Source organism: Coregonus clupeaformis, chromosome 12, assembly GCF_020615455.1.
Source record: "Coregonus clupeaformis isolate EN_2021a chromosome 12, ASM2061545v1, whole genome shotgun sequence".
Classification (NCBI taxonomy): Eukaryota; Metazoa; Chordata; class Actinopteri; order Salmoniformes; family Salmonidae; genus Coregonus; species Coregonus clupeaformis.
Window position 1 is genome coordinate 19,231,048 of NC_059203.1, and position 22,853 is coordinate 19,253,900.

Here is a 22,853-nt window from a genome sequence, read left to right on the forward strand (position 1 = left end):
TATAGTGCTGTACTGAAACAGCTGCAAAAACGGGTCACGTGATTCGTGATGTTGCTGGATGCAGGCCTTGCTCTGCTCTGTTGCCAGTGAATTTATGATTCAGAAATCCCACGAAGTGTGGACAAATTCGTTAGCTATTTTTGTCAAAAGTACTACCGGTTTTAAGTCAGGAAATGTGTTATTTTACACCTAAAACATTTGTGATAATTTTATATTGTGTAACAAATGCGCATGTGCGCTCTTGGGGGGGGGAGACCATGCGACGTAGAAACGTCACGATATGCCCTTATATGGAGCTTGATGCCACAGATTACATTTCTTTGGGGAGGAGAATGAACTGGTGCGAAAGTTGATAGAGTATATATCATATCGCCAGGTAAAGTTAGTTTCACAAAGTTGAAAAAGAGAAGGCTGGTGTTCGTTCCCTGGCTGCACTTCAATGTATGGGACTTTCTGGATTTTGAGTAAACTTCTCCTTTAAGTAAGTTCATTCAACAATTTTGAAAAACATATACAGACGACAAGAAGAAAAGCAATACTGTACTGCACTGTAAAACATCATACTATCAAGGAAGACACACGAATGTTACAGACTTATATAGGGTTACAGAATTCCTGAAACGTTCACAATATTCACGGGTTTTCCAGAAATCCCGGTTGGAGAAAACCTGGGAATGTTGGGAAAGTTTCTGGAATTTTGCAACCCTATACTTTTTAAAAAATATATATATATATATAATGTTGCTGTCTGTCACCTGTTTGGGTTGGGCCTCATGCTGTAGGAGCACAGCTTGCAGGATGTTTCATCATACTGGTACTGGTAACCATCACAGGGTTCACAGTGCCAGCAACACGGCATGCCTTTCACTGTCTTCTTCCTCTCTCCTGTCCTGCAGGGCAGACTGCACACGGAGCTGGGAATCTCTATCTCTCCGTTAGGCCACTGCATGTCCTCAATCTGGAAGACAAGATGGAGGGAGGGTGGGTTAGTGGATGGGGGGGGCAATGCACCTCGTTACAACATACAAGACACATACAAACACAGGAGTAAAACAATGACAAGGAGAAATCTGGAACACAGTTAAACACAGAGGGTGGGTTTATTTTTTATATATTTTTTTGTTAGTTCCTCAAAATGGTGACTCTGCATTATCACCGCAGCTTTATGCATAGAGTGTTACCTAACTAGCTAACTGCAAACACTTTCCAAATAAACACTTTCCAAACACTACAAACAAATACATTTTCCTGTCTTATTGTAAGATTTTTCTGTAAATATTCATGATTGCCAAGGCATATTTTTAAGTTGGTGGCTTCAATACCCAATGGACATGGTAACGGAAGTTACTTTTATGTACTGATATCAAGCAGCAGAAAAGTGATTATTAAGCACTATGTCCTCATTTACATTTTACATCATTCAGCAGACGCTCTTATCCAGAGCGTCTTACATGAGCAATTAGGGTTAAGTGCCTTGCTCAAGGGCACATCGACAGATTTTTTTCTCACCTAGTCAGCTCGGGGATTAGAACCAGTGACATTTTGGTTACTGGCACTACGCTCTTAACCACTAAGCTACCTGCCACATAAAGTGGTGATAAAAACAAACACACATCTGTCATGGATTTAATGGATGTTCATCAGATTCAGCCCGCCATTCTTAATTTCTTGTATTTTTTTGTATTTTTGTATTCCTTACATTTTAATTGTTTTACATATTACTGCATCGTTACGAGCTAGTAACATAAGCATTTCGCATTAACATCTGCTTTAACATCTGCTAAACTGTGTACACGACCAATAGCATTTGATTCTATTCTAGCAGTATTTGAATACATGTAAATGAATTAATAAATCACTCTAGACCATATTTGATTGGTTGACTGATTGATCAAGTGGATAAATTCCTTCTGGGTGATGAGATTTCAACTAAAGGAAAATGTAAATCAATGAAAGGATCATGAATATACTTAGTCCCTCAGAAAATGTAACTAAATTAAAGGATAATGAATATACTTAGTCCCTCAGAAAATGTAAATCAATTAAAGGATAATGAATATACTTAGTCCCTCAGAAAATGTAAATCAATTAAAGGATAATGAATATACTTAGTCCCTCAGAAAATGTAAATCAATTAAAGGATAATGAATATACTTAGTACCTCAGAGAAGGGATATAGAAGCGTCATCAGAGCAAGGAGACACAGCTGTCTAAACTCAACTGGAACTCCGACGTCATTGTCATGTGTAACTGTGTGCTATTCTTTGGGTGCTGAAATCCGTAGTTTTTGATTAAAAAAATTATTTTATGTGACGTCGGAGCACCAGTCCGCCCACACTAGTCGCCGCTCAACTCCATCGTAAATCGTGGAGTTGATTTTAGTAATCTAGGAGAGCCATAGAATCGCAATGCTCGTCAGTGGCCAACAACTTGACTTTAAGCCAATCAGAGAGCACAAACCCCCATGAGGGGGAGCCAACAAAAAAGAAAGAAAAACAGAGGCATTTTTCTCCGTCCATCCACGGATGAGCCAGTCACACTTCACATGTAGGCTATGGGACGGTCGATAGCTAAGTGCACAGACACAATGCACACAACACTAAATACCTCCTCCAAGATAGATAACCACTGTAGCTAGTACTGACATTATAATTAAATCACAATGGATTAGCTAGTTTCCATGAAACAGCTGCCTGTAATAGCTGCCGAGTTTGTGCAGTGTCCTTAGCTAGCTAGCTCTGTTGTGCTAGCTAGCGAATATGCTAACTTTAGCTAGCTATCACAACATTTGGCTATGGGTTGGGTCTGGCACTGGCAGTATGGGATTTTGTAGAGTGAATGAATTATTTTTGTTTTTTTATCATCTTGCTAGGTAGTAATCTAAATGTGGCCATCTGGCTAGTATCAACCACGGCTTTCTACAAAATAGCAACATTAGTGCAGATAGCTTGGAATCTAGACCATAAGCAAGACACACAGATATGCATTGCCAATCAACGCTACTGCCACCTTCTGGTTTGGAGTATTTTAACAAGGCTGAGTGGCTGACGACATCCAAGGTCTTTGCTGTGTGAACACAAAAGAGATTGACTGCCGACACTCTGTTCAGACTTCAACTGAGTATCAGACTTTAACTGGGGGGCAGGTAGCTTAGTGGTTAAGAGCGTTGTGCCAGTAACCGAAAGGTTGCTCGTTCTAATCCCCGAGCCGACTAGGTGAAAAATCTGTTGATGTGCCCTTGAGCAAGGTACTTAACCCTAATTGCCCTGGATAAGAGCATCTGCTAAATACAATTAACTGTTAAAGCTAACTAGGACCTAGACGTGGCCATGGACCACTTTTGAGACCCAGGCAGATTCTACTCTAGTAAAGCATGGCACAACACTTGCATTTTTAAAAACACTCACGATATAACCCACACATAACTGTGCCTCTCCAACTCTGAGTGTCACCTGGGGTCTAGCTGACTGACTGTCACCTGGGGTCTGGCTGACTGACTGTCACCTGGGTCTGGCTGACTGTCTGTCACCTGGGGTCTAGCTGACTGAATGTCACCTGGGGTCTGGCTGACTGACTGTCACCTGGGTCTGGCTGACTGTCTGTCACCTGGGGTCTAGCTGACTGACTGTCACCTGTGGTCTGACTGACTGGACCTGGGGTCTGGCTGACTGACTGTCACCTGTGGTCTGACTGACTGGACCTGGGGTCTGGCTGACTGACTGTCACCTGGGGTCTAGCTGACTGACTGTCACCTGGGGTCTAGCTGACTGTCTGTCACCTGGGTCTGGCTGACTGTCTGTCACCTGGGTCTGGCTGACTGACTGCACCTGGGTTCTGTCTGACTGCACCTGGGGTCTAGCTGACTGACTGTCACCTGGGGTCTGGCTGACTGACTGCACCTGGGGTCTGTCTGACTGCACCTGGGGTCTAGCTGACTGAATGTCACCTGGGGTCTGGCTGACTGACTGTCACCTGGGGTCTGGCTGACTGACTGTCACCTGGGGTCTAGCTGACTGACTGCACCTGGGGTCTGGCTGACTGTCTGTCACCTGGGGTCTGGCTGATTGTCACCTGGGGTCTAGCTGACTGTCTGTCACCTGGGTCTGGCTGACTGTCTGTCACCTGGGGTCTGGCTGACTGACTGCACCTGGGTTCTGTCTGACTGCACCTGGGGTCTAGCTGACTGTCTGTCACCTGGGTCTGGCTGACTGTCTGTCACCTGGGGTCTAGCTGACTGACTGTCACCTGGGGTCTGGCTGACTGACTGCACCTGGGGTCTGTCTGACTGCACCTGGGGTCTAGCTGACTGACTGTCACCTGGGGTCTGGCTGACTGACTGTCACCTGGGGTCTGGCTGACTGACTGTCACCTGGGGTCTGGCTGACTGACTGTCACCTGGGGTCTGGCTGACTGACTGTCACCTGGGGTCTATCTGACTATATGTCACCTGGGTCTGGCTGATTGTCACCTGGGTCTGGCTGACTGTCTGTCACCTGGGGTCTGTCTGATTGTCACCTGGGGTCTGTCTGACTATATGTCACCTGGGGTCTGACTGACTGATTGTCACCTGGGGTCTGTCTGACTATATGTCACCTGGGGTCTGACTGACTGATTGTCACCTGGGGTCTGTCTGACTATATGTCACCTGGGGTCTGACTGACTGATTGTCACCTGGGGTCTGTCTGACTATATGTCACCTGGGGTCTGACTGACTGATTGTCACCTGGGGTCTGTCTGACTATATATCACCTGGGGTCTGTCTGATTGTCACCTGGGGTCAGTCTGACTATATGTCACCTGGGGTCTGACTGACTGATTGTCACCTGGGGTCTGTCTGACTATATATCACCTGGGGTCTGTCTGACTATATATCACATGGGGTCTGTCTGATTGTCACCTGGGGTCTGGCTGACTGTCACCTGGGGTCTGACTATATATCACCTGGGGTCTGTCTGACTATATATCACCTGGGGTCTGTCTGATTGTCACCTGGGGTCTGGCTTTCTGTCACCTGGGGTCTGACTATATATCACCTGGGGTCTGTCTGACTATATATCACCTGGGGTCTGTCTGATTGTCACCTGGGGTCTGGCTGACTGTCAGCTGGGGTCTGGCTGACTGTCTGTCACCTGGGGTCTGACTATATATCACCTGGGGTCTGGCTGACTGTCTGTCACCTGGGGTCTGGCTGACTGTCACCTGGGGACTAGGGGAGTGAAAAAGCCAATTCAAACTGTCCTATGACACATTCGGCAGGATGGCTGACTGGACATGGTCAGGCATTCCAGCTCCACAACAAAAGACAAACTCAGAATAACCTTCTAATCTACCGACTGAAAGAAAACTGACTTATTTTCCTCCGTTCTCCACATCTCCTCCTCCATCTCTCCCTTTCTGTCACCTCTCTCTCTCTCTCTCTCTCTCTCTCTCTCTCTCTCTCTCTCTCTCTCTCTCTCTCTCTCTCTGTCTCTCACTCTCTCTCTCTCTCTCTCTCTCTCTCTCTCTCTCTCTCTCTGCATTTCTCTGGTTCTCATATCACATCCCACCCTCCATCCATTCATCCATTCTTCCCACTCACTCTCTCCATCCGAACGTTTCCACCTCCTTCATGCAAAGCTCATTATGGAGATGAGAACAGAACATAACCATCAACATTACAGGGAACATCGGACAATCTAACACAGATCTCAACAGCACATCTCTCCACATTGTGAAATCTCCTCCACATGCAGGTGAATGCAAGTGCCCTGTTTTGCATTCAAAATCAGATAGTTACTCTGTTATATAGGATTGGAATTACTCTACACAGCTTTACTAGTGTTACGTCTCTCGTGACAGCCTTAAGATTAATCTCGGACACCCAGACCTAAAATTTTGTGCAATTGCTTCAGATGATCAATTAAAAAGTTCTGGGGGGAAACGTGTTAGAAACTGTCCTAACAAGACTAGCCAAGTCTTCAGTCTTCTAAAAGGAAACTTTCAGACAGTTTCACACTAGCCAAGTCTCCACCCCTCTAAAAGGAAACGTTCAAATAGTCCGGCTGGCCATTTGATTGGCTGTTCAGGAGTCATATGGCTTGGGGGTAGAAGCTGGTAATAGGCTTTTTAGACGTACAGTGCCTTGCAAAAGTATTCATCCCCCTTGGCGTTTTTCCTATTAAGTTGCATTACAACCTGTAATTTAAATTGATTTTTATTTGGATTTCATGTAATGGACAAACACAAAATAGTCCGAATTGGTGAAGTGAAATGAAAAAAATTACTTGTTTCAAAAAAATAAAATAATAATAATAACGGAAAAGTGATGCGTGCATATGTATTCACCCCCTTTGCTATGAAGCCCCTAAATAAGATCTGGTGCAACCAATTACCTTCATAAGTCACATAATTAGTTAAATAAAGTCCACCTGTGTGCAATCTAAGTGTCACATGATCTGTCACATGTATATATACACCTGTTCTGAAAGGCCCCAGAGTCTGCAACACCACTAAGCAAGGGGCACCACCAAGCAAGCAGCACCATGAAGACCAAGGAGTTCTCCAAACAGGTCAGGGACAAAGTTGTGGAGAAGTACAGATCAGGGTTGGGTTGTAAAAAAAAATCAGAAACTTTGAACATCCCACGGAGCACCATTAAATCAATTATTAAAACATTGAAAGAATATGGCACCACAACAAACCTGCCAAGAGAGGACCGCCCACCAAAACTCACGGACCAGGCAAGGAGGGCATTAATCAGAGAGGCAACAAAGAGACCAAAGATCACTCTTTATAGTGACACTATATGATGACACTCTCTATGGTGACACTCTCTATGGTGACACTCTCTATGGTGACACTCTCTATGGTGACACTCTCTATGATGACACTCTCTATGGTGACACTTTCTATGGTGACACTCTCTATGGTGACACTCTCTATGGTGACACTCTCTATGGTGACACTCTCTATGGTGACACTCTCTATGATGACACGCTCTATGATAACACTCTCTATGATGACACTCTCTATGGTGACACTCTCTATGGTGACACTCTCTATGGTGACACTCTCTATTGTGACACTCTCTAGGCAACAAAATTGATTTGTTCTAAAGGGTATTTTAATGAGTCTTGTAAATGCCACTGTTCTAATGTAAAAGCAGACACACACGCTGTGCGGGCCAGCTTTCTGTTCACCTTCACCCACCCGCAGTTGCTAATAACCCATCCACAACCGTCTGACTACAAGAGATAGTGAAAAATCTGAGACCCGCAAATGACCCTAACCCACAAACATAGAAAATGCGCTGTACAGTCAGAGATGACAGAACACTTTTTTTTTTGACAGGCCTTTTTAGATATGCCTATGTTTCTGCTTCTGGTTTCCGAACATTTTGGTTGGCTATTTGTTCGTCTATAACTAGAGACACGCAGCATCTCTTCTGTCATTACTTGTTGCCTTAGAAGACTAAATAAACCCTTGGTCACCAGAACGATGTCATACATCGATAGAATGAGTGCTTCTATCTAGTTGACATCGGTAAAGTTTGTTTTCTTGTCATTCTTTCATCTCTTGCGCACCAAAGACCGGGAGAAAATGCAATAAATGATTTTCCTGGCAAAACTTCCAAATGACATCAGTTTGACCGGTTTTAAGGAAATGAAAAGCTATTAAAATGACCCAACATGGTTTTGATACGATTTAAGATCGGCTTGGATGCATATTTTATGTGGCTGAAATACTATCAGCTTTTATGATGCTGATAAAGATAGCCCCTTTACAGACGGTCCCTAACCGCACATCCATTCTCTCAAGATGCTGAAAGAAAGAAATCATATTTCTCCATTCCTGTTCCTGAGTCAAAATTTACATTTGGTCTATAATTTTACTGCAAGAAATGCTTCATTCTGCAGGAGTTCATATCATATTTGGGTGTGTGTGAGGCTATAGGCCTAGTTTCCATTTAACCCATCTGAACAATAGGCTACAGTTCCCTTGACGTGGCATTTTGAAGTCCCCATGTTTGGCCATCAGCATACCACCCTGCATCCCACTGCTGGTTTAACTCTGAAGCTGAGCAGGGTTGGTCCTGGTCGGTCCCTGGATTGGAGACCAGATGCTCCTGGAAGTGGTGTTGGAGGGCCAGTAGGAGGCACTTTTTCCTCTGGTCTAAAATAAAATGTCCCAGGGCAGTGATGGGTGATATTGCCCTGCTGTCTTTCGGATTGGACGTTAAACGGGTGTCCTGACTCTCTGTGGTCACTAAAGATCCCTTTGCACTTATCATAAGAGTAGGGGTGTTAACCCTGGTGTCCTGGCTAAATTTCCAATCTGGTCTTCATGCCACCTAATCATCCCCAGCTTCCAATTGGCTCATTCATCCCCCTCCTCTCCCCTGTAACTATTCCCTATGTAGTTGCTGTAGATGAGAATGTGTTCTCAGTCAATTTACCTGGTAAAATAAGGGTTAAAAAATTTAAACAAGTGACCGTCAAATTTGTTTTAATATCACTTGCACAAGTATAATACGCCATTTAGCAGACGCTTTTATCCAAAGCGACTTACAGTCATGCGTGCATACATTATGATTATTTTTTTTGTGTATGGGTGGTCCCGGGGATCGAACCCACTACCTTGGCGTTACAAGCACCGTGCTCTACCAGCTGAGCTACAGAGGACCACAACAGCCTTTCTTGCAAGTACAGTGAACAGCCTTTCTTGCAAGCTTCTTGCAAGCTCTATATCCAACAATGCAATAATCAAAGTCAAGGGAACCCTTCCCCTCCACCAAAACCTTTTTTTGATAAGAGTGTGAAGTCTTGGGAGAGTTGTTTTGGTCAAAATCCATATTTTTCAACGTAGTACTAAAAATAACAAGGTAGGACAAAAACACATGAGAAAAAAAATTGAAATAAGAAGAACACGAGAATGAAGGTGACTCAAGTATTCATCCCCCTTGGCATTTTTCCTATTTTGTTGCATTACAATCTGTAATTTAAATGGATTTTTATTTGGATTTCATGTAATGGTCATACAAAAATAGTTCAAATTGGTGAAGTGAAATGAAAAAAATAACTAGTTTCAAAAAATTATAAAAAATACATAACGGAAAAGTGGTGTGTGCATATGTATTCACCCCCTTTGCTATGAAGCCCCTAAATAAGATCTGATGCAACCAATTACCTTCATAAGTCACATAATTAGTTAAATAAAGTCCACCTGTGTGCAATCTAAGTGTCACATGATCTGTCACATGTATATATACACCTGTTCTGAAAGGCCCCAGAGTCTGCAACACCACTAAGCAAGGGGCACCACCAAGCAAGCAGCACCATGAAGACCAAGGAGTTCTCCAAACAGGTCAGGGACAAAGTTGTGGAGAAGTACAGATCAGGGTTGGGTTGTTAAAAAATATCTGAAACTTTAACATCCCACGGAGCACCATTAAATCAATTATTAAAAAATGGAAAGAATATGGCACCACAACAAATCTGCCAAGAGAGGGCCGCCCACCAAAACTCACGGACCAGGCAAGGAGGGCCTGTCCGTGTGGTCCTCTGTAGCTCAGCTGGTAGAGCATGGTGCTTGTAATGCCAAGGTAGTGGGTTCGATCCCCGGGACCACCCATACAAAAAAAATAAAAAAATGTATGCACGCATGACTGTAAGTCGCTTTGGATAAAAGCATCTGCTAAATGGCATATTATTGTATTATTATATTATTAATCAGAGAGACCAAAGATAACCCTGAAGGAGCTGCAAAGTTCCACAGCGGAGATTGGAGTATCTGTCCACAGGACAACTTTAAGCCGTACACTCCACAGAGCTGGGCTTCACGGAAGAGTGGTCAGGAAAAAGCCATCGCTTAAAGAAAAAAATAAGCAAACATGTTTGTTGTTCACCAAAAGGCATGTGGGAGACTCCCCAAACATATGGAAGAAGGTACTCTGGTCAGATGAGACTAAAATTGAGCTTTTTGACCATCAAGGAAAACGCTATGTCTGGCGCAAAGTGGTTTAAGGGGAAACATTTAAATGTCTTGGAATGGCCTAGTCAAAGCCCAGACCTCAATCCAATTGAGAATCTGTGGTATGACTTAAAAATGTCTGTACACCAGCGAAACCCATCCAAATTGAAGGAGCTGGAGCAGTTTTGCCTTGAAGAATGGGGCAAAAATCCCAGTGGCTAGATGTGCCAAGCTTATAGAGACATTCCCCAAGAGACTTGCAGCTGTAATTGCTGCAAAAGGTGGCTCTACAAAGTATTGACTTTGGGGGGATGAATAGTTATGCACGATCAAGTTTACTGTTTTTTTGTCTTATTTCTTGTTTGTTTCACAATAAAAATATAAATAAATTGCATCTACAAAGTGGTAGGCATGTTGTGTAAATCAAATGATACAACCACCCAAAAAAATCTATTTTAATTCCAGGTTGTAAGGCAACAAAATAGGAAAAATGCCAAGGGAGGTGAATACTTTCACAAGCCACTGTACAACCCCTGGACAGGATGCTAGTCTATCACATGGTCTTAACCACAATCTATCTCCTTAATGCTGAGTGCCAAGCAGAGACGCAGCAGGTCCCATTTTTACAGTCTTGCTTAATTTGGTTTGGCAGTTGGGTATTTTTCCTCTTGTTACAAAAACATGATTTGTGATTAGCCAGTAATTTGGCTTTCAGTCAAATGCATTCAACTTCTAAATGCAACTGAACAATGGGTGTTTAATTTCTCACCTGTTGAGAAAAACACATTTCATTTCATACTGTTCATTCTCGTCTTGGCCTTCCTGTTTTGAAAAACAGAATAATTGAACCACTGGAGATATTACATTTTTTTCAAATTTTAGTCATTTAGCAGACACTCTTATCCTGAGCGGCTTACAGTTCAGATCAGGGTTGGGTGAGTGCATACATCATTTTTTTATACTGGCCCCCCCGTGGGAATCAAACCCACAACCCTGGTGTTGCAAACGCCATGCTCTACCAACTGAGCTACATCCCTGTATGACTCGGCCAGGGATCAAACTCCCATCCTTGCAATCTCAGTACATACGCTCTAACCAAAAGGCCACTGAGTTGGTTACTCAATATGCATAGCTTGACGTTATTTTCCTCTCAAACTTCTCTTTGAAACTCCAGTGGTTCAATTATTCTGTTTTTCAAAACAGGAAGGCCAAGACGAGAATGAACAGTATGAAATGAAATGTGTTTTTCTCAACAGGTGAGAAATGAAACACCCATTGTTCAGTTGCATTTAGAAGTTGAATGCATTTGACTGAAAGCCAAATTACTGGCTAATCGCAAATCATGTTTTTGTATCAAGAGGAAAAATACACAACTGCCAAACCAAATTAAGTGATCTAACTCCGTTCAGTTCCTGAGGCCAGCTGTGATGCAAATAACACAACACAACACACAACATTAAAAACAGCAATGGGGGAAAATATCGCTGAAGGCGTGACCAAACAATTCTCAAACAAACAGTTCTTATTTTGTACCACAAAGTATGCAAGAATGTGTGGCGTGGAGAGGTGGAAGGTTTCTAGAAGCTACCAAACTACAGGAGTTACAAGCTTTCAACTGAATGAAGAGAGAAGTGATGCAGACAAATAGATAGACAGTGCCAGGTGTTTACCTATGGACCTGACCACACCTGACCAGACCAATACCAGACCAGACCAGACCTGACCTGACCAGACCAGACCAGACCAGACCAGACCAACACCAGACCAGACCAGACCAAACCAGACCAAACCAGACCAGACCTGACCAGACCAGACCAACACCAGACCAGACCTGACCAGACCAGACCAGACCAACACCAGACCAGACCAGACCAACACCAGACCAGACCAGACCAGACCAGACCAGACCAACACCAGACCAGACCAGACCAGACCAGACCAGACCAGACCAGACCAGACCAGACCAGACCAACACCTGACCAGACCAGACCAGACCAGACCAGACCAACACCAGACCAGACCAGACCAGACCAGACCAACACCAGACCAGACCAGACCAAACCAGACCAAACCAGACCAGACCTGACCAGACCAGACCAACACCAGACCAGACCAGACCAAACCAGACCAAACCAGACCAGACCTGACCAGACCAGACCAACACCAGACCAGACCTGACCAGACCAACACCAGACCAGACCAGACCAGACCAGACCAACACCAGACCAGACCTGACCAGACCAGACCAGACCAACACCAGACCAGACCAGACCAGACCAGACCAGACCAGACCAACACCTGACCAGACCAGACCAGACCAGACCAGACCAACACCAGACCAGACCAGACCAGACCAGACCAACACCAGACCAGACCAGACCAAACCAGACCAAACCAGACCAGACCTGACCAGACCAGACCAACACCAGACCAGACCTGACCAGACCAGACCAGACCAACACCAGACCAGACCAGACCAACACCAGACCAGACCAGACCAGACCAGACCAGACCAACACCAGACCAGACCAGACCAGACCAGACCAACACCAGACCAGACCAGACCAGACCAGACCAACACCAGACCAGACCTGACCAGAACAACACCAGACCAGACCAGACCAGACCAGACCAACACCAGACCAGACCAGACCAGACCAGACCAGACCAACACCAGACCAGACCAGACCAACACCAGACCAGACCAGACCAGACCAGACCAGACCAGACCAGACCAACACCAGACCAGACCAACACCAGACCAGACCAGACCAAACCAGACCAAACCAGACCAGACCTGACCAGACCAGACCAAACCAGACCAGACCAACACCAGACCAGACCAGACCAAACCAGACCAAACCAGACCAGACCTGACCAGACCAGACCAACACCAGACCAGACCTGACCAGACCAGACCAGACCAACACCAGACCAGACCAACACCAGACCAGACCAGACCAACACCAGACCAGACCAGACCAGACCAGACCAACACCAGACCAGACCAACACCAGACCAGACCAGACCAGACCAGACCAAACCAGACCAGACCAGACCAGACCAGACCAACACCAGACCAGACCTGACCAGAACAACACCAGACCAGACCAGACCAGACCAGACCAGACCAAACCAGACCAGACCTGACCAGACCAGACCAACACCAGACCAGACCTGACCAGACCAGACCAGACCAGACCAGACCAGACCAGACCAGACCAACACCAGACCAGACCTGACCAGACCAGACCAGACCAGACCTGACCAGACCAGACCAACACCAGACCAGACCTGACCAGACCAGACCAGACCAACACCAGACCAGACCAACACCAGACCAGACCAGACCAACACCAGACCAGACCAGACCAGACCAGACCAACACCAGACCAGACCAACACCAGACCAGACCAGACCAGACCAGACCAGACCAACACCAGACCAGACCTGACCAGACCAGACCAACACCAGACCAGACCTGACCAGACCAGACCAGACCAGACCAGACCAAACCAGACCAGACCTGACCAGACCAAACCAGACCAGACCTGACCAGACCAGACCAACACCAGACCAGACCTGACCAGACCAGACCAGACCAGACCAGACCAGACCAAACCAGACCAGACCTGACCAGACCAGACCAACACCAGACCAGACCTGACCAGACCAGACCAGACCAACACCAGACCAGACCAGACCAGACCAGACCAGACCAAACCAGACCAGACCTGACCAGACCAGACCAACACCAGACCAGACCTGACCAGACCAGACCAGACCAACACCAGACCAGACCAACACCAGACCAGACCAGACCAACACCAGACCAGACCAGACCAACACCAGACCAGACCAGACCAGACCAGACCAACACCAGACCAGACCAACACCAGACCAGACCAGACCAGACCAGACCAACACCAGACCAGACCAGACCAACACCAGACCAGACCAGACCAACACCAGACCAGACCAGACCAGACCAGACCAACACCAGACCAGACCAGACCAGAACAACACCAGACCAGACCAACACCAGACCAGACCAGACCAGACCAACACCAGACCAGACCAGGAACATTTCTGTCCCCAGGTAGAGCCTGTTTCTGCACTACTTTTGGACCTAGATGAAAGGGAAAGTTGGTATATCCAAGGGAACCCTTCCCCTCCACCAAAACCCTTTTTTGCTAAGAGTGTGAAGTCTGGGGAGAGTTGTTTGTAGTCAAAATCCATATTTTTCCTCAACACTTGACCTGACGAGACCAGAACAATAAAAAGTCCAGCCCTAGGTAAAGCCAGTATATTTCTAACCCTTTATTCAGGGAACAGCTGCTTCTGTCAGAGGCCCTATGTCCAAAGGGTCTCCTAATCCCTTTAACAAACCCCCATCTGACTAATCATCGCTCATCTGAGGTTACATCTCAAATGGCACCCTATTCCCTACATAGTGCACTACTTTTGACCAGAGTCCTATGAGCCCTGGTCAAAAGTAGTGCACTATGTAGGGACTAGAGGACCATTTGGGACGCATCCTGAATCTGAAGGCTTGTTATGTAGGAATCCTCATTGGTGAGATCAAGGTAAAATATCATGACTGTTAATAAGCAACAGAGATAATCATACAGTGAGGGAAAAAAGTATTTGATCCCCTGCTGATTTTGTACGTTTGCCCACTGACAAAGACATGATCAGTCTGTAATTGTAATGGTAGGTTTATTTGAACAGTGAGAGACAGAATAACAACAACAGAAAATCCAGAAAAACGCATGTCAAAAATGTTATAAATTGATTTGCATTTTAATGAGGGAAATAAGTACTTGACCCCTCTGCAAAACATGACTTAGTACTTGGTGGCAAAACCCTTGTTGGCAATCACAGAGGTCAGACATTTCTTGTAGTTGGCCACCAGGTTTGCACACATCTCAGGAGGGATTTTGTTCCACTCCTCTTTGCAGATCTTCTCCAAGTCATTAAGGTTTCGAGGCTGATGTTTGGCAACTCGAACCTTCAGCTCCCTCCACATATTTTCTATGGGATTAAGGTCTGGAGACTGGCTAGGCCACTCCAGGACCTTAATGTGCTTCTTCTTGAGCCACTCCTTTCTTGCCTTGGTCATGTGTTTTGGGTCATTGTCATGCTGGAATACCCATTCACGACCCATTTTCAATGCCCTGGCTGAGGGAAGGAGGTTCTCACTCATGGTTTGATGATCATTGCAACTCCACGAAGTGAGATCTTGCATGGAGCCCCAGACCGAGGGAGTTTGACAGTTATTTTGTGTTTCTTCCATTTGCGAATAATCACACCAACTGTTGTCACCTTCTCACCAAGCTGCTTGGCGATGGTCTTGTAGCCCATTCCAGCCTTGTGTAGGTCTACAATCTTGTCCCTGACATCCTTGGAGAGCTCTTTGGTCTTGGCCATGGTGGAGAGTTTGGAATATGATTGATTGATTGCTTCTGTGGACAGGTGTCTTTTATACAAGTAACAAGCTGAGATTAGGAGCACTCCCTTTAAGAGTGTGCTCCTAATTTCAGCTCATTACCTGTATAAAAGACACCTGGGAGCCAGAAATCTTTCTGAATGAGAGATATACTCCCTCATTAAAATGCAAATCAATTTATAACATTTTTGACATAGGTTTTTCTGAATTTTGTTGTTGTTATTCTATCTCTCACTGTTCAAATAAACCTACCATTAAAATTATAGACTGATAATTTCTTTGTCAGTGGGCAAACGTACAAAATCAGCAGGGGATCAAATATTTTTTTCCCTCACTGTATCTCTTTAGCTTCTTGAAACATGACATACTGATCTAGATCTGAAGAGGTATAGAAGCATCAGAGATCATCAAGTTATCAATCAGTACTGAAGAGAACATTGTATTAATGTTTGTCAGAGCATTGGGTTAGATTCGCTGAGAGTTGTTCTAAATAAAACTATATTGTGTGTGAGCGAGTACCTTCTACGTGTGAGCCAAGGTATATTCAAACCAGAGAGACATTAGGCAGCCATAATTTCTTAAAAGCTCCAAAATATTTTGAAGAAAATGCTAATTTAAGCCTAGGCAAATGAAGATTGTGTAACTGCGACGAATTATTAATGGCTGGATCTGCATAAAACATGAAGAACTGAATTGCATTACAGTTACAGCTTCCATCTCTGTTTCTAAACCCGCTGCCGCTGAGTTTGTGTCCCAAATGGCACCCTATTCCCTATATAGTGCACTACTTTTGACCAGAACCCTATGGGCCCTAGTCAAAAGTGCACTTTATAAGGAATAGGGTGTCATTTGGGACAGAGGACCTGACTCTTCTGATGAAGCCCGTAATCATGCGTCTAAACCACTGCTTTCATGCATTTTTGAAGAGTTTCACTGTTTCCGTCACAACCAACCACACAAAGCAAAGGAATGGAGATATAGCTACTCCACTGTTGAATGATCACAGAGAGAGAAGAGAGAGAAAGAAGAGAGAGAAGAGAGTGCTCTCTCTCTCTCATTTTGTCTTTCACTCACTTTCTCCTATCTCTAGCTCTCTTTCTCGCTCACTCTCTCACTCTCTTTCTTTCTCACAATGTATCTCTCTTGCGCTCGCAAACATTCTCTCTCTCTGTCTCTGTCGATTGCTTTGTAAGTGTGCATTCAAAACGGATAAAGTACCAGTTGAGATAATAATGGGGTTTTTCTCTATGTAGCGTGATCTCCACCGTTAACTCTGCAGTAAAACCCTACCTCGACATCCAGTAGACGTCCAGTCCTGAAGGAAAGTAGCTAAAAAAGACAAACTAAGGGGACTTCACTTGACTTTGTGTCTTTACTCATCTTCATATGGCATTGATATTATAATCATTACTATTTATATTATTCACATAATCCCAAACATCTCCTGTACAAGTTGTTTATTCATTGAGTATGGAAAAAGTATGGAAAATGTATGCACTCACTAACTTTAAGTCGCTCTGGATAAGAGCGTCTGCTAAAATGACAAAAAATGTTGTTGTTTTTTTAATGTAAAATTGAGCCCTCCAGCCTATTCCCCACACTGGGAATAGGAGGTAGATATCACATTTTCATGGAGAGCTGAGGGGCAGTCCTTGGAGTCTGAGCTGGAGTCATCTGTGACTCAGCCGTCGTGTCCGGGGAGACCCGGGGAGAGAGGCGAATCATAACAGAGACCGAGTCTGTTCCAAATCACTCCCTATATTCTATGTAGTAGTGCACCATAAGGATCTGGTCAAAAGTAATGCACTATATAAAGGAATTAGGGGGTGTCATTTTGGACGCACCCACACAGTTCCCCTGAGTTAATGGACGAGATGATAAACGAACTGTATACACGGAATTCCACAAAGCATGCCGAATCGATTGGGGGCTTGAAAGGCAAAAGAACCCACTGCTGGGGCTATAACGCATGTGTTGGTAGGGGAGCATAAATATAAAATGTAATGAATCTTAATAATAATGTTGAAAATGAGGGCTAATACAGCCTCCGAGTGAGAGGATTATAGTAGATGTCACGAGAAGGAGAAATCATTTATGAAAAAGGGGCCAATTTCATCAGGAGAAATAATAATAAACTGTAAGGTTTTTGATTGTTATTCAAGACACTGAGTCGACAGTTTGTTTTGACATCTGTAAACCATCTATTATCCAAATGAAGAGTTTCCAGACACCCACAGTTAAAGATCTGTGTACATTAATACCAATACTCACTCACAAACTAACCCCAATCCGACATCTGTGGCCGTATCAACATTATAATACCAAGCGACTTACCATACAAATCCCGTGGGTATTCAGATAATCAATCTCTTCCTCAATACATGAACAAATACGAGAACAAAAGGATCAACATGTCATGTATAATCTACATAGATCTGTTTGCATGCAACATTTCCACAGCCTACATGTATTCCCCTCCCACTAAGGCAGAAGGGTTGTCCTGGGGAAACCAATCAGTCTGAAAGATGTGCCTGCGTCTCAAAATAGCGCCCTATTCCCTATAGAGTGTACTACTTTTCACCAGGGCCCATAGGCCATTTGGGACACGTCCTGTGAGAAAACAGAACAGAAGGATGTGTATGTCAGCACTAGGCTAGGCTACACGCTAGCTATGGAGTACTTGATACACAGTTCATTCAGAAAGTATTCAGACCCCTTCCCCTTTTCCACATTTTGTTATTTTACAGCCTTATTCTAAAATGGATTTTAAAAAAATTAAATAAAATAATGACAAAGCAAAAACAGGTTTGCCCCCCCACACACACACTTCATTAGCTGTGGTATCTGACACGTAGACAGTGCATTCGGAAAGTATTCAGACCCCTTGACTTTTTCCACATTTTGTTACGTTACAGCATTATTCTAAAATTGATGAAATAAATGTTTTTCCTCAACAATCTACACACAATACCCCATAATGACAAAGCGAAAACAGTTTTTTTTGTGCTAAAGTATTCAGACTCTTTGTTATGAGACTCGAAATTGAGCTCAGGTGCATCCTGTTTCCATTGATCATCCTTGAGATGTTTCTTCAACTTGATTGGAATCCGCCTGTGGTAACTTCTATTGATTGGACATGATTTGGAAAGGCTCACACCTGTCTATATAAGGTCCCAGAGTTGACAATGCATGTCAGAGCAAAAACCAAGCCATGAGGTCGAAGGAATTGTCCGTAGAGCTCCGAGACAGGATTGTGTCGAGGCACAGATCTGGGGAAGGGTACCAAAAAATGTGTGCAGCGTTGAAGGTCCTCAAGAACACAGTGGCCTCCATCATTTTTTAATGGAAGATGTTTGGAACCACCAAGACTCTTCCTAGAGCTGGCCGCCCGGCCAAACTGAGCAATTTGGGGAGAAGAGCCTTGGTCAGGGAGGTAACCAAGAACCTGATGGTCACTCTGACAGAGCTCTAGAGTTCCTCTGTGGAGATGGGAGAACCTTCCAGAAGGACAACCATCTCTATGGTAGTGTGACCAGACGGAAGCCACTCCTCTGTAAAAGGCACATGACAGCCCGCTTGGAGTTTGCCAAAAGGCACCTAAAGACTCTCAGACCATGAGAAACAAGATTTTCTGGTCTGATGAAACCAAGATTGAACTCTTTGGCCTGAATGCCAAGCGTCACGTCTGGAAGAAACCCGGCACCATCCCTACGGTGAAGCATGGTGGTGGCAGCATCATGCTGTGGGGATGTTTTTCAGCGGCAGGGACTGGAAGACTAGTCAGGATTGAGGCAAAGATGAACGGAGCAAAGTACAGAGAGATCCTTGATAAAAACCTGCTCCAGAGCACTCAGGACCACAGACTGGGGCGAAGGTTCACCTTCCAACAGGACAACGAACCTAAGCACACAGCCAAGACAACGCAGGAGTGGCTTTGGGACAAGTCTCTGAATGTCCTTGAGTGGCCCAGCCAATTAAGCCAATCTAACATCTCTGGAGAGACCTGAAAATAACTGTGCAGCGATGCGCCCATCCAACCAAACAGAGCTTGAGAGGATCTGCAGAGAAGAATAAGAGAATCTCCCCAAATACAGGTGTGCCAAGCTTGTAGCGTCATACCCAAGAAGACTCGAGGCTGTAATCGCTGCCAAAGGTGCTTCAACAAAGTACTGAGTAAAATCAATTTTAGAATAAGGCTGTAACGTAACAAAAATGTGGAAAAAGTCAAGGGGTCTAAATACTTTCCGAAGGCACTGTATATTGTAGCTAATTCATGAGTAGCCCCAACAGGGACTCAAACCCAGGTCAATTGACAGTCAAACCAACACCTTCACCGCTACACCAACAGGTCCAGAACTCTTGGCGAGGTCACTAGGTGTTGGGTTAATGTCGCTACATTATACAGCACAGCAGCTCCCCCCGAGGCATTGTTTTTGTCTTCCTATACATGAATGTGTAATGTATAGTTCAATCAAAGGTTACTGTCGCTCTTCAAGGAGTGATTATCGAGACATTACTTCTAATCGCAATTAACTGGGCCAAACAGGCCTGAGCCGATAAGGCTCGTCATAGGCTGCATCCCAAATGGTACCCTATAAATGGTACCCTATTAATTGTATATTGCGGTACTATGCGCCCTGGTCAAAAGTAGTGCACTATAAAGGGAATAGGGTGTCATTTAGCCATGTCCTTTGAGATCCGAGCGTACGGCTCAAAAACAAACAGAGGACAGTGTGATGACTAGGGGTGCTGTGGTTAATGAAACAGGAACAGATGTAGGGGTGTGCTGTGGTTATTGAATTCATGACTGTTGTTGACAATTAAGGCCGTTTCACCTGCTCTGGTGAGAATCATTCCACATGTTTATTGTATATACACCAACATAGAGACAACATAGTCTGGAAGGTTCTATTTCATCTTAGATAGCAGGAGCAATAGACATCTATGGGTTTACCATACACACATTCACACAGGCAGATACTGTACACAACTGCAGATGAACGCACGAAAACACTCACACGTACACACACGCACATGCACACGCACACGCACACGCACACGCACACGCACACGCACACGCTCGTAGCCCTGTCTGAGGCTTCTGAGCCCAAACGTCATCCCTGGATCACAATGATTTACTCTTGGTGTGATGGTTAGGCGTGGGATTCAAATCACCCCAATTACACACACACACACACAATAATTAACAACATAATAATGCCATTTAGCTTTTATCCAACGAGACTTACATACATGGATGCATACATTTTACTTAAATACCATGGTCAATTCCATTTAAAATCCAGTCAATTCTGCAAGAACACTGAAATTCCTATTTGGAATGTTGTTTACTTTCTGAATTGACTTGAAGTTAAATGGAATTGACCCCATGCAACCCTGATAAATACATTATGCAAATATAGTACATTAGAAAAACACACACACGCACACACTAGGTCACAGTATATACTCACGCACGCACGCATGCACACACACACTCACACACACTCACACACACTCACACTCACATACACACACGCACACTAACTCACACCATAAGTTATAGCATAAAACAATACTCACGTTGAGCTGCAGAGTTTCCATCCACTGTCCTATGTTCTTGTATCCGGGGGAGCTGTTGTTGTTCATCTGGTACTGGAACAGGTCATAACGTCCTGGTGCGTCTCCGTTCCTGTTGAACGTCACCGACGTCCCTGCGCTTCCTGTGTTCGGGAATGAAATCACAACATGATTGGTTGGTTGTAATAGGCCAAAGAGCAAGCTGAAGGAAAAGTAGAGAGTTTATTGGCTAAAGGAATGGCTCAATGTGAAACGCTTACAGGAGCCGATAAACGCTACAACAACAGTGTTATCAACTAAAGAAGTTCCTGAAAAATACAGGAACTGCTCACATCTTTATATTGCAGTAGCCTACACACCACCCACTCCTAATTTCATGCAATTCTACACATTGTGCCAGAACTTATACCATGTTAATATGATATCTGAGTGAGAGTGACTAACAAAATCAATGTGGGCCCCCTGGAGGTCGGGGCCCCTGGAGGTCAGGCCCCCTGGAGGTCAGGGCCCCTGGAGGTCAGGCCCCCTGGAGGTCGGGGCCCCTGGAGGTCGGGGCCCCTGGAGGTCAGGGGCCCCTGGAGGTCAGGGCCCCTGGAGGTCATGGCCCCTGGAGGTCGGGGCCCCTCAGCACGTGTCCTGCGTGCCCGGTCAGTAATTTGACCATGATTACTACAAGTTTAGATAGCTGCTTAGACTAAGTTACCCAATCTAAATTTTTTATTTTTTTTTCCTGATATGGGCTAAATGTATGTAAGTGATTGACACAACAAGAGAAAAACTGTTGATGCGCAACCACGTTTCGAAATTGCACCTTGTGTATTCTACTATTCTAATGTTCAATTCTAATTCTAATGTTGGCGCAGTGGTCAAAGGCACTGCATCGCAGTGCTAGCTGTGCCACTAGAGAGCCTGGTTTGAATCCAGGCTCTGTCGTAGCCGGCCGCGACTCGGAGACCCATGGGGTGGCGCACAATTGGCCCAGGGCAGGGGAGGGAATGGCCGGCAGGGATGTTGCTCAGTTGGTAGAGCATGGTGTTTGCAACGCCAGGGTTGTGGGTTCGATTCCCACAGGGGGCCAGTATGATAAAAACAATGATGCACTCACTAACTGTAAGTCGGTCTGGATAAGAGCGTCTGCTAAATGACTAAAATGTAAGTCGAGGCTCAGACTGGAAAATACATTTATGTTGGTCGGGGGCCCATAAGCGGGTTGCTTATGCCTAGAGCCAGCCCTGAGTATCTCTATCCAGCTCACATGAGACTGGATCTCAGAACCTCTGTATCGCAAACACCCACAACCGCCCTCTTGATAACGTAACTTAGCCAGCTGATGCCACAGAAAAGCTAGCGATTTAATTGTGCAGGTGGAGACAGTTCGAGCCGAAGAATCCCAACCAGTTACAGATAAACATGGCTGACTGGTGCATATACGTAAGTGCAACTATAGCCTATAGCAGAGAACATATACTCATCTCAGGAAACAGCTCTGCCAATTGGACATACAGGTAACTGCCAAAATAAAGGAAACACCAACATAAAGTATCTTAATAGGGCTTCGGGCAACCACAGGCCAGTACAACTTCAACGCTCCTTGGCATAGATTCTACAAGTGTCTGAAACTCTATTGGATGGATGCAACACCATTCTTCCGCAAGAAATTCCATCAATTTGGTGTTTTGTTGATGGTGGTGGAAAACACTGTCTCCGGTCCGGCACTGCTCCAGAAGCTCCCATAAGTGTTAAATTGGGTTGAGATATGGTGACTGAGACGGCCATGGCATATGGTTAACATTCTTTTTGTGCTCATCAAACCATTGAGTGACCACTCGTGCCCTGTGGATAAGGGCAATGTCATCCTATGGGGGCATAGCCATGG

General features: G+C 44.9%; 1 protein-coding gene across 1 annotated transcript in view; it reads right to left on the reverse strand.

Annotated features, from left to right (window-relative positions):
• LOC121577905 (metabotropic glutamate receptor 7) overlaps window positions 1–22,853 on the reverse strand; it is a 233,129-nt gene that overhangs the window by 47,955 nt on the left and 162,321 nt on the right. The window contains exons 6-7 of the mRNA XM_045223727.1: window positions 20,981–21,120; window positions 756–958 (exon numbers count right to left, since the gene is read on the reverse strand). Of these exons, the coding sequence (XP_045079662.1) occupies window positions 756–958; window positions 20,981–21,120 (343 nt within the window). The remainder of the gene's footprint in view (window positions 1–755; window positions 959–20,980; window positions 21,121–22,853) is intronic.